This window comes from Salvia miltiorrhiza, chromosome 7 (genome assembly GCF_028751815.1).
Source record: "Salvia miltiorrhiza cultivar Shanhuang (shh) chromosome 7, IMPLAD_Smil_shh, whole genome shotgun sequence".
Lineage (NCBI taxonomy): Eukaryota > Viridiplantae > Streptophyta > Magnoliopsida > Lamiales > Lamiaceae > Salvia > Salvia miltiorrhiza.
Window position 1 is genome coordinate 35,656,522 of NC_080393.1, and position 14,752 is coordinate 35,671,273.

Genomic DNA, 14,752 nt, shown 5'->3' on the forward strand with positions numbered 1-14,752 from the left:
TTGGGAGACAGAACTGAAAGCCAGAACTGGAACGACAGAGCTGAACGCCAGAGGTGAAATGCCAGAGGTAGAATTCCAGAGCTAACTTGGAGGCCAGAGCTGACATGGAGACCAGAACTGAGTTAGAGGCCAGAACTGACTTCCAGAGCAGAGAGCGAAGAAGCAGAGCAGATCGCGAGAGAGAGAGATGAGAGCGGATTATTATAGTTAATTACTTGACCTCATGAGACGAAACCTAGAGGATTTACCTTTTTAATCCGAGAGTTAGGATTAATAGTAGGATTTCCCGGACTATTAAGTCGGAATAATGAATCATGCATAAGAGAGTCATGCATATTTATTTTCGCATTCTCATTAATCGAGGATTCTCTTCGAGCACATGTCTTATTTAAAATTCCCGCAATAAAGGTTGAGCACGAGAGTAAGAACTAGTCAAGAAGTCACTGGATTTTAGCAAAGCTTTGCTACCAGGTGGGCATTACTTTCATATATATCAAATGAGTTTCATGTTACAGTTGAACAAGTTTTCATGACAGAATCTTTGAGTTAAAGTTATTTCAAGTATTGTCTTGCCATAAAATGTTTCAATGTTAGTATGATATCTATCTGCTTTGGCTTTGCCAATGATGCAATCGAATTCGGGTCTTGAGCAGTTGATAGCTATCCTGCCAGGGCTAGTGTACACCGAGGGCCGTGAGTCATCGAGCGGGTTGGCCGGTCAAGTATCCGTGAGAGGTGGCCACCTCTCCAGCACAGAGTTTCAAATATGATAGGGTATGAGAACTTAGTTTGCAGACAAACTTTAAGAATCACAAAAGAGTTTAGTAAGCTTGGGCCTATTTCACGGAAACTCCCTTGCTGTACTGTTTATGATGGCATGACAATTTACAATTTAATGAAGCATGTATTTTTATACTTAGGCATACGTGCCCACTGAGTACTTTTGTACTCAGCCCTGCATATATTTCTAAATGTGCAGGTTGAGCAGCTGCTAGTGGTGATGAAGTGATGAGCGGAGTCTTTTGTCTTATCCTTATGTATTAATGAACTCTAGGGATACATGTCTTCATACATGTAATCAGAACCTTATTCCGCTGCGTACTCAGAAGTATTATGTTATTTTGGCTAAGTCGGAATTATCCGAACTTACTAGTTTATTTGAGTCAATATGACTAAACCTCCGTTATATTATAATTATTCATTTTGTTAACAATGATAGAATGCGATCCTCCCTTGTTTAGTTTATTTATTTTTCCCCCTTTCTACCCCGCCTCTAATCTCCCTCCCTTAGTCACGGTTTCCCCGGCTCGATTATCCTTAATCCGGGGCCGGTCGTGACATCACCTGATTTAGTAATATATGATATAATTTTACCTTGAGACTTGAATGTGATAAATAAATTATAGTAAGTTAATTTTCGATGTTTCACATGAAGATGAAATTCTCCATTGGAGGGCGAAGAGTGGGAGAAGAATGGGGCGATCAGAAAATGTCTAAAGAGCCTCATGTACGGATGCTCACGCATTCGTCAGGTCAAAAAAGGGAAAGGTTGGCCGAAGGATCAGATACTCGCAAGAAAGGGAAGGTGGGCAATGTCGTTGCTTCGGTAGAGGAACGACGAGAACAAACGGAATTACTAAATGACCGGGATAACACAGAGAAATCCGCCTTAATATCCACCAGTGATATTTGCAATATGATCGAATTATTTCCAGGGAGAGAGGGTTTCCAGACCAAAATCGGGTCTTCCATGAATGAACAAACCAGAGAGGAGTTAATTAGCTGCCTCCAGAGAAATGCGGACGTGTTTGCCTTCAACACAGCCGATTTAAAGGGTATCAACAGAGGATTGGCAGAGCATTGCCTCAATGTGGATCCTAACATCAAACCAGTGAAACAAAGAACAAGACACTTTGGCGCCGAGAAAGACGCTGCAATCAGGGAACAAGTCCAGGGACTGCTGGACGCGGGTCATATTCAGGAAGTACAATATCCAGAGTGGATTTCGAACGCAGTGATGGTGTCCAAGAAAACGAATACTTGGCGAATGTGCGTGGATTAGAGGGACTTGAACGCTGCCTGCCCAAAGGACCACTATCCCCTGCCAAGGATTGATCAGCTAGTGGATTCTACCTCCGGTTGTGCGCTATTATCAATGATGGAACGTACCAGGGATATCACCAAGTGAAAATGAACAGAGGAGACATTGCTAAAACGACTTTCTGCTGTGGGGTTTTTGGTTGGAGGAGTATGCCGTTCGGCTTGAAAAATACAGGGGCTACGTACCAACGAATGATGGAAAAAAAATTCAGGGAACAACTCTCCAAAAATATATCAGTATATGTTGACGACATGCTCGTGCGCAGCGTCAGAGCAGATGATCATGTCTCTGATCTGGAAGAGGTCTTCACGGTCATCAGAAATCACCGGTTTATGCTCAATCCAGCGAAATGCACCTTTGGGGTCACTACGGGAAAATTCTTGGGATACAAAGTCACCCCGGCGGGAATCGAGGTTAATTCGGAAAAAGTCAAGGCCATCATGGATATGACACCACCCAGAGGGATCAAGTGAAGGAATATTAAATTGAATTAACGTTCCGCTTTGGCCGATGATCGTTTCTTGGTTATTATTAATTTATCATACAACGATTAATCTTAACATGCTCCTATGAATTTAACAGTTGCACATAGGTGTTAGGAATTACTTACTTGTAAAGTGAATGCAGAGGTCGTTGACGATCGTGTCGAAAGACTCCAGTTCTGATCTTCTCGACTGTATCCCGCTCAGCTTCCAACGTTGGATGGACAACGAGCTATGGAAGTTCCCAAGGCAGAATTGTTCCTCACGTTTCCTGCGCCCCTCTGCTCTCTCTAAACCCTAATATTTTATCAGTGTGTTTCCCTGAGAGCTGATAGCTGTATTTAAATAATTAAATACGTGTATGGGGCGCCAGATTTGATGTAGGGAACGACTTCTGCTCCTTCTAGGGCTAGGAGACTTTGGACCAGTCCAGGGACCAGATACAAGGAATAAAGATGGGCCTCAAATAAATTAATTTATCTATGGTCAGCCCAGACCATAATTAATTTATAAATATCAGTTCATTCCACTAGAGAACCGATACCGACTTACCCTTTTATTGCCGGTGATGAGTCGGGGGGCTTGTATTTAGACTTATTAAATCTCCGTATTTAAAATATCCAACATCCATTAATTAATTAGAGCTCTGACAGCTTAAATTAATTAATCTCTTTATAATCCTTAAGCAGTACCACTCAAACCTTATTATTGCGCCTGAACTTAATCAACCTGCAGGGTTTAACGCAATAAGCCTTATTGAGCTCCTTAAGGGGATGTCATTATCCTATACCGGATACGGGTACTAATACAGATAATCAAATATCATATATTAACCGCTATCACCCAAGATACAGAGTACTCGAGTTAGTATATAACTTTCACCCATAGTAAGTCAAAGTGATATACGAATTAACATATATATCTGAATACTTATTAGTATTAAGATTCTGTTAAGTCACCGAGATCTTTATTCTTCACTTAAGTCAGATAGAAGAATACATCTCATTGTGGTCCTATCAATACGTAATGACGTACCAGTATAGACAAGTAGTCAAGACAAACTACTTCCATCTATACCGCAACCTAAACCAATAACTTATCCTAGAGTTATTTCGGCTGTGATCATATTATATCTCTTAAGGTTATTCCAATTATACGGTCTTCTGTGATCTACAACACACCGTATAATATACTTATATAGAGATAAAGAACATACATATGCAATCATGAACACAATCAGATAGGAGATTGAAAACAGTGAATACAAGAATCATTGTATACAAGCATAAAGTTCTTGCTTTCAGTATACAAATCCAACAATCTCCCACTTATACTAAAGCAAAACTTTTAGTATACAATGTGTCTAAATACTAGCTATTACAACAAACACACTTCATTTCATCTCTCCCACTTATACTGAAAGTTTTTCTCTAAGTGGGTGGCATCAACCGCAAACCCATCCCTCGAGCATGCTTCTCATAGGCCTTTTGCGGTAAGCTCTTCGTGAAAGGGTCAACTAGGTTCTCCAATGTATCAATCTTCTCAACTAGCACATCTCCTCTGTTTACGATTTCTCGTATGATGTGGTACTTTCTCTTTATGTGTTTGGACGCCTTGTGGCTCTTGGGTTCCTTAGAATTTGTCACTGCACCCGAGTTATCACAATAAATTATGATACTCTTAGGCAAATTAAGGACCACTCCTAGATCCAAGAGGTAGTTCCGGAACCATACAGCCTCCTTAGCAGCTTCCGAAGCAGCTACATACTCGGCTTCCATGGTGGAGTCCGCAATGCACTTCTGCTTTGCACTCTGCCATGATACGGCTCCACCTCCCAAGGGAAACACATAACCAGAGGTAGATCTCTTCTCATCCCGGTCAGCCTGGAAATTCGAATCGGTGTAACCCAAAGGAGATAGACTGTCTGACTGGTAAACTAGCCTATAATCTCGAGTCAGTTTCAGGTACTTGAGAATATGCTTTACCGCAGTCCAGTGTCCTGGTCCAGGGTTCGACTGATATCTTGCAACCATGCCAACGACATAGCAAATATCAGGTCTCGTGCAAAGCATTGCATACATGAGGCTACCTACGGCGGAAGCATAGGGTATCTTCCTCATCTCCTCAACCTCACTAGGCGTCTTGGGACACATGTCCTTATACAGAGGAATGCCATGTCTAAAAGGTAGCAAGCCTTTCTTGGCATTTTGCATGCTAAAACGAGCAATCACAGTATCAATGTAAGACGCTTGAGATAAGCTCAACATCCTTTTCTGACGATCACGAACAACCTTGATCCCCAGGATGTACGCTGCATCTCCTAAGTCTTTCATTTGAAACTGTTCGGACAACCACTTCTTTATGTCCGATAATAGCTCAACATTGTTGCCAATGAGGAGGATATCATCTACATAAAGTGCAAGGAAAACCACGTCGCCATTGGCATCTAAACGGTACACGCAACTTTCATTTTCGCAGCGAGTAAATCCATAGGATTTAATGACCTCGTCAAAACGTTTGTTCCATGACCTCGAAACTTGCTTAAGTCCATAAATGGACTTCTTGAGCTTCCACACAAGATGCTCTTCGCCCTTCTTCACAAAACCTTCGGGTTGCTGCATATAAATGTCCCTTCCTTCTTCAAGGAAACCGTTTAGGAAAGCGGTCTTGACATCCATTTGCCAAACCTCAAGGTTCATGTGGGCTGCTATGGCAAGGAGTATTCGGATAGACTTGAGCATGGCAACCGGCGAAAAGGTCTCATCATAATCTATACCATGTTCCTGGGTATAACCTTTCGCCACCAGTCTAGCTTTAAAAGCTGTGACTTCGCCATCCGAATCTCTCTTTCTCTTGTATACCCACCTACTACCTATAGCTAAAAAGTCGTCTGGTAGTTCGGTTTTCTCGTATACATCCATAGCACTCATGGATTCTATTTCAGAAACCATGGCTTCGTACCAAGAATCTGCATCTTGATCTTCCATCGCTTGTCTAAAGTTATCAGGGTCGATATCCTTTTGTTCATCAACAGGGAGAAGATCCGAAGATTCTCCCAAGAACATAAATCGATCGGGTTGGACTATAACCCTCCCACTACGACGAAGCGGTGGTGGTATAGCTGTGACAATGGTTTGTGCAGTATCCCGCGGTGCATTCACTTGCACACTTGGCTGGGGTGATGGAATCGCCTGTCCATTGCCTTCGATTTCTTGAAGGACAATCTCGGACTTAGTCTTGTGTTTATCTATATAATCCTGTTCTAAGAATCATGCGTTGGTGCTAACAACCACTTTCTGATCCTTAGGATTATAGAAATAACCACCTTTCGTTCCTTTAGGATATCCTACAAAAAGCATTACTTCGCATCTAGGCTCCAGTTTCTTCGCTTCCTTGTCTAGCACGTATGCAGGACAACCCCATATCTTTAAATAGCTCAAACTGGGCTGACGCCCTGACCATAACTCGATAGGAGTTTTAGGAACCGATTTGGACGGCACTAGATTCAGCAAGTAAACTGCTATTTCCAAGGCATATCCCCAAAACGAAATAGGCAATAATGCATAACTCATCATTGATCGTACCATTTACAAAAGAGTCATGTTCTTTCTCTCTGCTACACCATTCTGTTGGGGAGTACCTGGTGCAGTCAATTGGGATGTAATCCCAAAATCTGACAAGTATTGCAAGAACTCGTTTCCGAGGTATTCGCCACCGCGATCAGACCGCAATGACTTGATAGATTTACCCGTTCTCTTCTCCACTTCCGCCTTGAATTCTTTGAATTTCTCAAAGCATTCAGACTTGCGTTGAAGTAGGTAAATATACCCATATCTTGAGTAATCGTCAATGAAAGTGACAAAGTACTCATACCCTTCACGAGCCTTTATGGACATCGGTCCACACAAGTCAGAGTGAATCAATTCTAACACATGCGAGGCCCTATTCCCCTTTGCCTTAAAAGGCCTTGCCGTCATCTTTCCTTCTATACAGGATTCGCAGGTTCTAAATGGAACAGCTTGAAAGTCTTTCAAGACTCCATTCGTTACGAGCCTTTGGATCCTATTTAGATTGATGTGGCCTAACCTTAGGTGCCAAGCATGTGTATATTATTCATGAGAATAGTATTTCCTCTTATTTGGATTTGGGAGGATTTGTGATGTAGATGCAACATGGACAGAATTATTAATTGGACATGTAATAGTATAGAGAGAGTTGTTCAAAATTCCGGAGCAAATAGTCATGTTATTTTTCATGATAGAAACACCTCTATCAAAAGTAACAGAATATCCATCCATAAACAATTTTGAAACAGAAATTATGTTCCGCCGAAACTCCGGCACATAAAGAATATCTCTCAAAACTAAAATGTCAACACCAAAACATAAAGATAAATCTCCAATAGCAACAGCTGCGACCTTCGACGCATTGCCCATGGAGATGGTGATCTCATCACTTTCCAGCTGCCTTGTCGGCTTGAAGCCCTGCAAGGTGTAACAAACATGATCAGTTGCCCCCGTATCCACTACCCAAGAATGAGTAGAAAACGAAGCTAAACATGTCTCAGTTACTAAAACTTGTGACGTACCTTGTCCCTTTGCCTTGAGCATCGGACAATCTTTCTTCCAATGCCCAATCTTGTCGCACTTGAAGCACTTTCCCTTTCCCGTTGGCTTCTTCACGCCGCCGGTAGGGCCGTCCACTTTGGCTTTGCCACTCCCACTAGCTTCGTTGTCATTCTTGCCCTTTGGACCTTTCCACTTCTTTTTCCCGCCTTTCGACGAAGAAGCAGATCCCTTGGCAGTGACAAGGACCTCTTTCCCACGGCCCATAACTCCCTCCGCCGTAACTAGAGCATTCAACAACTCATTAAGAGTATAGTTGGCCTTGCTCATAACGACATTGAGACGGAAGTTCTCATAGGATTTGGGGAGAGTGTTGAGGATGATATCGACTTTGGCTTCGCCTTCGATACCCCCTCCTAGCAGATCAAGCCTGTCAAACAAATTTGTCATATGCATGACATGATCGTGCACCGAGCTGCCCTCACTCATCTTACAAGCTAAGATTTCTCTCATCAAGTTAAAACGAGCAGACCTCTCGGACTCCCCATAAACCTCCTTGAGATTTAACATGATTTCAGTCGCGTCATTCATGACCTGATGCTGGAGTTGCAAAGTTTGTGACATAGTCATCATAATATAGCACTTGGCCATATTATTCGACTTGTGCCACCTTTTATGCGCCTCACGTTCCGCATCAGTTGACTCATCAGTTAAGGGCGCGGGACGTGGAGTAGTAAGCACAAAACTGTGCTCATCAGCGTCAAGTATGTACATAATGTGGCGTTTCCATTCGGTATAGTTAGGACCGATGAGAGGATTGTTTGCTAGAATATTAATGATCGGAGACATAGACATATCTGAAAGTAAACAAATAAAACATGTAAGAACATGAAGCACATAATTCGTAACAATAATATTGTAACCTTTTGATAAAACAATATTAATGAAACCTCCAACGGCTCAAAGAATCCCATATGCAAGCCACGCTGTGTGGACGTTTACACACGAACTCCTTAACCAGACTATTCACCTAGTCATTTAATTTCTATCCATGTCAACTTAACCTTTTGACAAAGGAAATTAATAGTTGGAACCTAACCAGACCATATCATCATCAAGAAGGGACTCCTCGGGGAGTTGTACATTGTACTTGATATGATATCTAAGCAATGACCACAATTTAACCTTAAAAAACAAATTCTCGAAATTGGCATACTCACTCGGACCATGCCGCTTTCAATTCAATTTTCTTGGTTATCTTATTTAATTCCATTCTCCAAAGTACTTGTGAAAAATTATACAAGTAAGCCACGCTGTGTGGACGTTTACTGCATAACTCCCACTACTTTAATAGATTTAAATATTTTTATTAGAAACCTCATCTGACAAACTTATGAAAAATAAATCTGAAGTAAGCCACGCTGTGTGGACGTTTACTCAAAAATTGCCAATCACTTTGTCTAGAGACCACATGTGGAGGTCTAAAACAATTTTTAATTATTATAAAAATTATTAAACAGCTTAGTCTTTTTCTTTCAAAAGGTTTGATCATGCTCAAGCACACATAATCCTAAACATGCTCTCTAGAACGCAACTTGTAAAACATGCTCGCAGAATTCTAAAACATGCTTAAGAAAACGATAAACCTACTATCATGTTTGTCTAAGCGCAGCTAATAAAACATATTAACAAGCAGAGACGAACAAAAGCAGGTCAAGAGCAAAAATGGATTAACACCACGGCATGCAAAGAACAATAAAAAGAATTAAAATTCTTCGTGACCCATTCGTGGAAACCCAACATCTATTCTATTACATTTAAAACAGAAAAGAAAGCCGAAAAACGAAACTCGGCCCAAAAACTTCAAAACAGGCCCGTCTTTGGAAATTAGGGTTTGGGCCCCCCAGGATTTGGAAGCCCTAGGCGCCGCCGTCTTTCTCGGCAGCCTCCCCGTGGCACGCAGCAACAGCCGGCGCTGCAGCAGCCCGGCGCGCGGAGCGGCCCGGCGCTCGCAGCAGCCCGGCGCTGGCAGCACCCGCCTGGTTCGGCCTCCTCAGCGTGTCCAGCACGCTCCAGCAGCAGCAGCGCACAGCGACAGCAGCAGTAGCAGGCCCCAGCGTGGACAGCAGCAGCGACAGCAGCGGCAGCGCGCCGCCCGCTGCGCGCACAGCCCCTGCCGGCTGCAGCCTCCTTCCTCGCCCGACCCGCACAGCAGCAGCCCGCAGCCCTGGCGTGTATCCTCGGCGAGAACAGCAGCAGCCCAGCACGGCGCCTGACCAGGCGCATGGCGCACAACGCGCAAGCGCTCGTACGCGCGCTGCCCTGGGCGCCGGCACGCCTTGCCGCCTCCACCCTTCGCACGCCTCCGTTCACCGTTCCTCGTCGTTGATTCGTTGTCATCTTCGTCTCGTTCCTCAGTTTTTACAGATTACAAAGGAAAAACAAATACAATTGAAATTCTAATCTAACCACAGATTTTCTCGTGGTGAAAAACGATTACAACGTCAAAACGACGTATCCCACGAATCAACGAACCACGAAGAACAACAGCAGTAAAAATAACGCACATTATTAATCGTACATAAATTAATAATAGAGCCAAGAAATTAATCCTGGGCTCTGATACCAATTGAAGGAATATTAAATTGAATTAACGTTCCGCTTTGCCCGATGATCGTTTCTTGGTTATTATTAATTTATCATACAACGATTAATCTTAACATGCTCCTATGAATTTAACAGCTGCACATAGGTGTTAGGAATTACTTACTTGTAAAGCGAATGCAGAGGTCGTTGACGATCGTGTCGAAAGACTCCAGTTCTGATCTTCTCGACTGTATCCCGCTCAGCTTCCAACGTTGGATGGACAACGAGCTATGGAAGTTCCCAAGGCAGAATTGTTTCTCACGTTTCCTGCGCCCCTCTGCTCTCTCTAAACCCTAATATTTTATCAGTGTGTTTTCCTGAGAGCTGACAGCTGTATTTAAATAATTAAATACGTGTATGGGGCGCCAGATTTGATGTAGGGAACGACTTCTGCTCCTTCTAGGGCTAGGAGACTTTGGGCCAGTCCAGGGACCAGATACAAGGAATAAAGATGGGCCTCAAATAAATTAATTTATCTATGGTCAGCCCAGACCATAATTAATTTATAAATATCAGTTCATTCCACTAGAGAACCGATACCGACTTACCTCTTTATTGCCGGTGATGAGTTGGGGGGCTTGTATTTAGACTTATTAAATCTCCGTATTTAAAATATCCAACATCCATTAATTAATTAGAGCTCTGACAGCTTAAATTAATTAATCTCTTTATAATCCTTAAGCAGTACCACTCAAACCTTAGTATTGCGCCTGAACTTAATCAACCTGTAGGGTTTAACGCAATAAGCCTTATTGAGCTCCTTAAGGGGATGTCATTATCCTATACCGGATACGGGTACTAATACAGATAATCAAATATCATATATTAACCGCTATCACCCAAGATACAGAGTACTCGAGTTAGTATATAACTTTCACCCATAGTAAGTCAAAGTGATATACGAATTAACATATATATCTGAATACTTATTAGTATTAAGATTCTGTTAAGTCACCGTGATCTTTATTCTTCACTTAAGTCAGATAGAAGAATACATCTCATTGTGGTCCTATCAATACGTAATGACGTACCAGTATAGACAAGTAGTCAAGACAAACTACTTCCATCTATACCGCAACCTAAACCAATAACTTGTCCTAGAGTTATTTCGGCTGTGATCATATTATATCTCTTAAGGTTATTCCAATTATACGGTCTTCTGTGATCTACAACACACCGTATAATCTACTTATATAGAGATAAGGAACATACATATGCAATCATGAACACAATCAGATAGGAGATTGAAAACAGTGAATACAAGAATCATTGTATACAAGCATAAAGTTCTTGCTTTCAGTATACAAATCCAACAATCTCCCACTTATACTAAAGCAAAACTTTTAGTATACAATGTGTCTAAATACTAGCTATTACAACAAACACACTTCACTTCATCTCTCCCACTTATACTGAAAGTTTTTCTCTAAGTGGGTGGCATCAACCGCAAACCCATCCCTCGAGCATGCTTCTCATAGGCCTTTTGCGGTAAGCTCTTCGTGAAAGGGTCAGCTAGGTTCTCCAATGTATCAATCTTCTCAACTAGCACATCTCCTCTGTTTACGATTTCTCGTATGATGTGGTACTTTCTCTTTATGTGTTTGGACGCCTTATGGCTCTTGGGTTCATTAGAATTTGTCACTGCACCCGAGTTATCACAATAAATTATGATACTCTTAGGCAAATTAGGGACCACTCCTAGATCCAAGAGGTAGTTCCGGAACCATACAGCCTCCTTAGCAGCTTCCGAAGCAGCTACATACTCGGCTTCCATGGTGGAGTCCGCAATGCACTTCTGCTTTGCACTCCGCCATGATACGGCTCCACCTCCCAAGGTAAACACATAACAAGAGGTAGATCTCTTCTCATCCCGGTCAGCCTGGAAATTCGAATCGGTGTAACCCAAAGGAGATAGACTGTCTGACTGGTAAACTAGCCTATAATCTCGAGTCAGTTTCAGGTACTTGAGAATATGCTTTACCGCAGTCCAGTGTCCTGGTCCAGGGTTCGACTGATATCTTGCAACCATGCCAACGACATAGCAAATATCAGGTCTCGTGCAAAGCATTGCATACATGATAACTTATTAGTATTAAGATTCTGTTAAGTCACCGAGATCTTTATTATTCACTTAAGTCAGATAGAAGAATACATCTCACTGTGGTCCTATCAATACGTAATGACGTACTAGTATAGACAAGTAGTCAAGACAAACTACTTCCATCTATACCGCAGCCTAAACCAATAACTTGTCCTAGAGTTATTTCGGTTGTGATCATATTATATCTCTTAAGGTTATTCCAATTATACGGTCTTCTGTGATCTACAACACACCGTATAATCTACTTATATAGAGATAAAGAACATACATATGCAATCATGAACACAATCAGATAGGAGATTGAAAACAGTGAATAAAGGAATCATTATATACAAGCATAAAGTTCTTGCTTTCAGTATACAAATCCAACATCAAGGAGGTACAAACTCTAAGTAAATTGGAAAATTTATAACACGATACAAAAGGAATAACTGGTAGTTCAAAAATCTTGAAAAGTAAAAAACACACGGCTTACTTCTCGCTCTTTCTGCTCAGCTTTTTCTTTCCTTAAACGTTCAAGCTCAAGCAGAAGTGCTTCCTCGCCGTCGTCATCATCTTCATCATCACTACAAAAATATGATCGGTATATTGAATTAGCAATTACCAAGCAAAGAAAAGATGTTTCTGCAAAGAGAAGAGAACATTTCACATTTCAATGTTCTATTAAGAAGTGAAAACCACAAAAGAGGATCAGAGAAAATTAGTCTGAACTGGCCCTCTGAAAAAAAATTATAGAAGAATGCACAGCAATACGTTAAACGCTGCTATATGACAACAGACAAGAATTAACAATAGCATGGTAAAAGTAGATGAGAAATAGAAAACAAAAAACCTATCATCATCACTCTGAGCATCCACATCAGCATCATCTGCATCTATACTTCGTGGAACAATTCGGTCCTCAACTTCTCTCCTAGACCCTGTAAATAGAGTAGAGCAATTACTTCTTCAAGAAAAGTATAAGGTTCCTATTTTCAAACTTCAAGCAAGCAATCATGCATCATATACCTTCTAAGAGAAGATGATTTCCTTTCCGGCGATCTCTATCCTCTGCATAACATAGAATAGAGATTCAAGTCAACAAATGAAATCACTTGAGAAGTGACAACTAGATACTCGAACTCAGAAGTGAAATATATCCTTCAGTTGGACATGGAAAAACACTAACCTTTTGATGAGAAATGCCTCCTCTCTCGATCCTCTAGCTCGTCCCTGAGATTTCTCCTTTGCACCTCGTCTTGGGTGTCTTGTCCTTCCTTTCTGCACCGTCAGGACAAAATAAACTGTCATTCAGATAACATTGGCATCAAAGATTCAAAATGTACGAGTAAATAGAGAATACTGAATTGCGCGTGTCCTCAATAAAGACAAGAAAATATCATTGTTCCCATTATTCACCCAGAAAGACTGACTAAGGCAGCTTAGACCAAAGAGTGAGGAATCCCTCAAATTCACATTAAATTTCCTACCATTCTTTTATTAGAGAAATAAAAGATGAGACCACATATACATCAGATAGGTCATGTAGAAAATATTATCAAGAGTTCGACGCCAACATAATATAAATTGCATTGATTTTATAAACATCCATTATTCCCTTATTCCCTTATTATATACTCCAATTCTACCAATATACCATAAACATGAACTAACCCTAAAAAGTTTCAAGGAAAAAAAAAGCCTAAGCAAAGTTGAGGATGAGAAATGTGTAAAGAATGAACCTGGGTTTGAGGGTAGTATGAGAAGCGATGTCCCTCGACGAATACTTTTGAGATGGACCGAAGATTCGAGTTCCCCGTTGTTCATTCCCACCTTTCGCGGGTGCCCACGTAGGTCTTGCCGCCGTCGTCATAACGGAACCTTAATTTGCTGGAGATTCTCAAAACTCGAGCTATGATCTATAGGAATAAGTCTGGAAGAGCTGATAGTCTTGACAATCGGTCGGCGAGTGAGATATCGAAAACCCTAGGTGATCGGAGATGCTTTCGATTTGGGAATTTCTGTGGGAGACGGATAATGTAATCTAAGGTAAGGACGAAATAGAGAGCTCGACAACTCAATTTACAACTATAACCCTTTCTCCTTAGACGGGATCGGGCTCAGACTCGGATCGCCCTTAATGGGCCAACAGCCCACATTCTATAGACCGGGCTTTTACATACTTCTAATGGGCCGAGGGACGGCCTCGAAGCAATGCCAGCCTATTTCGATAAGAATGACTAGTCTTTATATACTTTCAAATTAATGTTAATAGGCAAAAATGCCCACATCCTTAAGTTTGATAGGAAAAATACCTTAAATTATACTCCCTCCGTCCATGAAAGAACTTCCTAGGAGGAGAGTGGCACGGGTTTTAAGTAAAAATATTATTGAGTGTATTGAGAGTGGATAAAAGGTAGTTGAGTGTATTGGGAGTGGTGAAAATGTGTTATAATTAATATTGGGAGTTGTGAAAAGTGAAAAGTCAGAGGATTAGAAGTGGTGGGGTATAGTCCAAAAATAGGTAGGAAGCTCTTTTGTGGACGTCCCAAAAAGGAAATATAGGAAGTTCTTTCGTGGACGGAGGAAGTAAAACAAAGCATTATATTCTATGCCCTAATTATGTAAAGTACCTGATGAGGACTGAAATATGCACCAGCGCTGTGCTAAACAGGGCTATAGTATTTTCCTTTTATCTTTATTATTCATGCTATCTGGCCCGGACCTTCTCGAGGCTCTAACTAGCTCTGTTGCTAAATCGCAGAGTGTTAATCGCTTTGCTATCTTGGAGGAAGGAGAAGTGTCAGAGAAAGCTACGCAACAGGAGGAGCTCGACCGAGGTAACAGAACCACACGGAAAGAAACCTCAGTGGAACAT

The 14,752-nt window shown here is 41.5% G+C and overlaps 1 protein-coding gene across 1 annotated transcript; it reads right to left on the reverse strand.

Annotated features, from left to right (window-relative positions):
- Positions 1-12,334: 12,334 nt before the first annotated feature.
- LOC130994161 (uncharacterized) lies at positions 12,335-14,137 on the reverse strand. The gene is made up of 5 exons (XM_057919194.1): positions 13,617-14,137; positions 13,064-13,155; positions 12,904-12,945; positions 12,728-12,815; positions 12,335-12,461 (listed from the first exon to the last, which is right to left on the reverse strand). Exons 1-5 carry the CDS (start codon positions 13,745-13,747, stop codon positions 12,335-12,337), a joined length of 480 nt encoding a protein of 159 aa, XP_057775177.1. The 5' UTR covers positions 13,748-14,137.
- Positions 14,138-14,752: the final 615 nt, after the last annotated feature.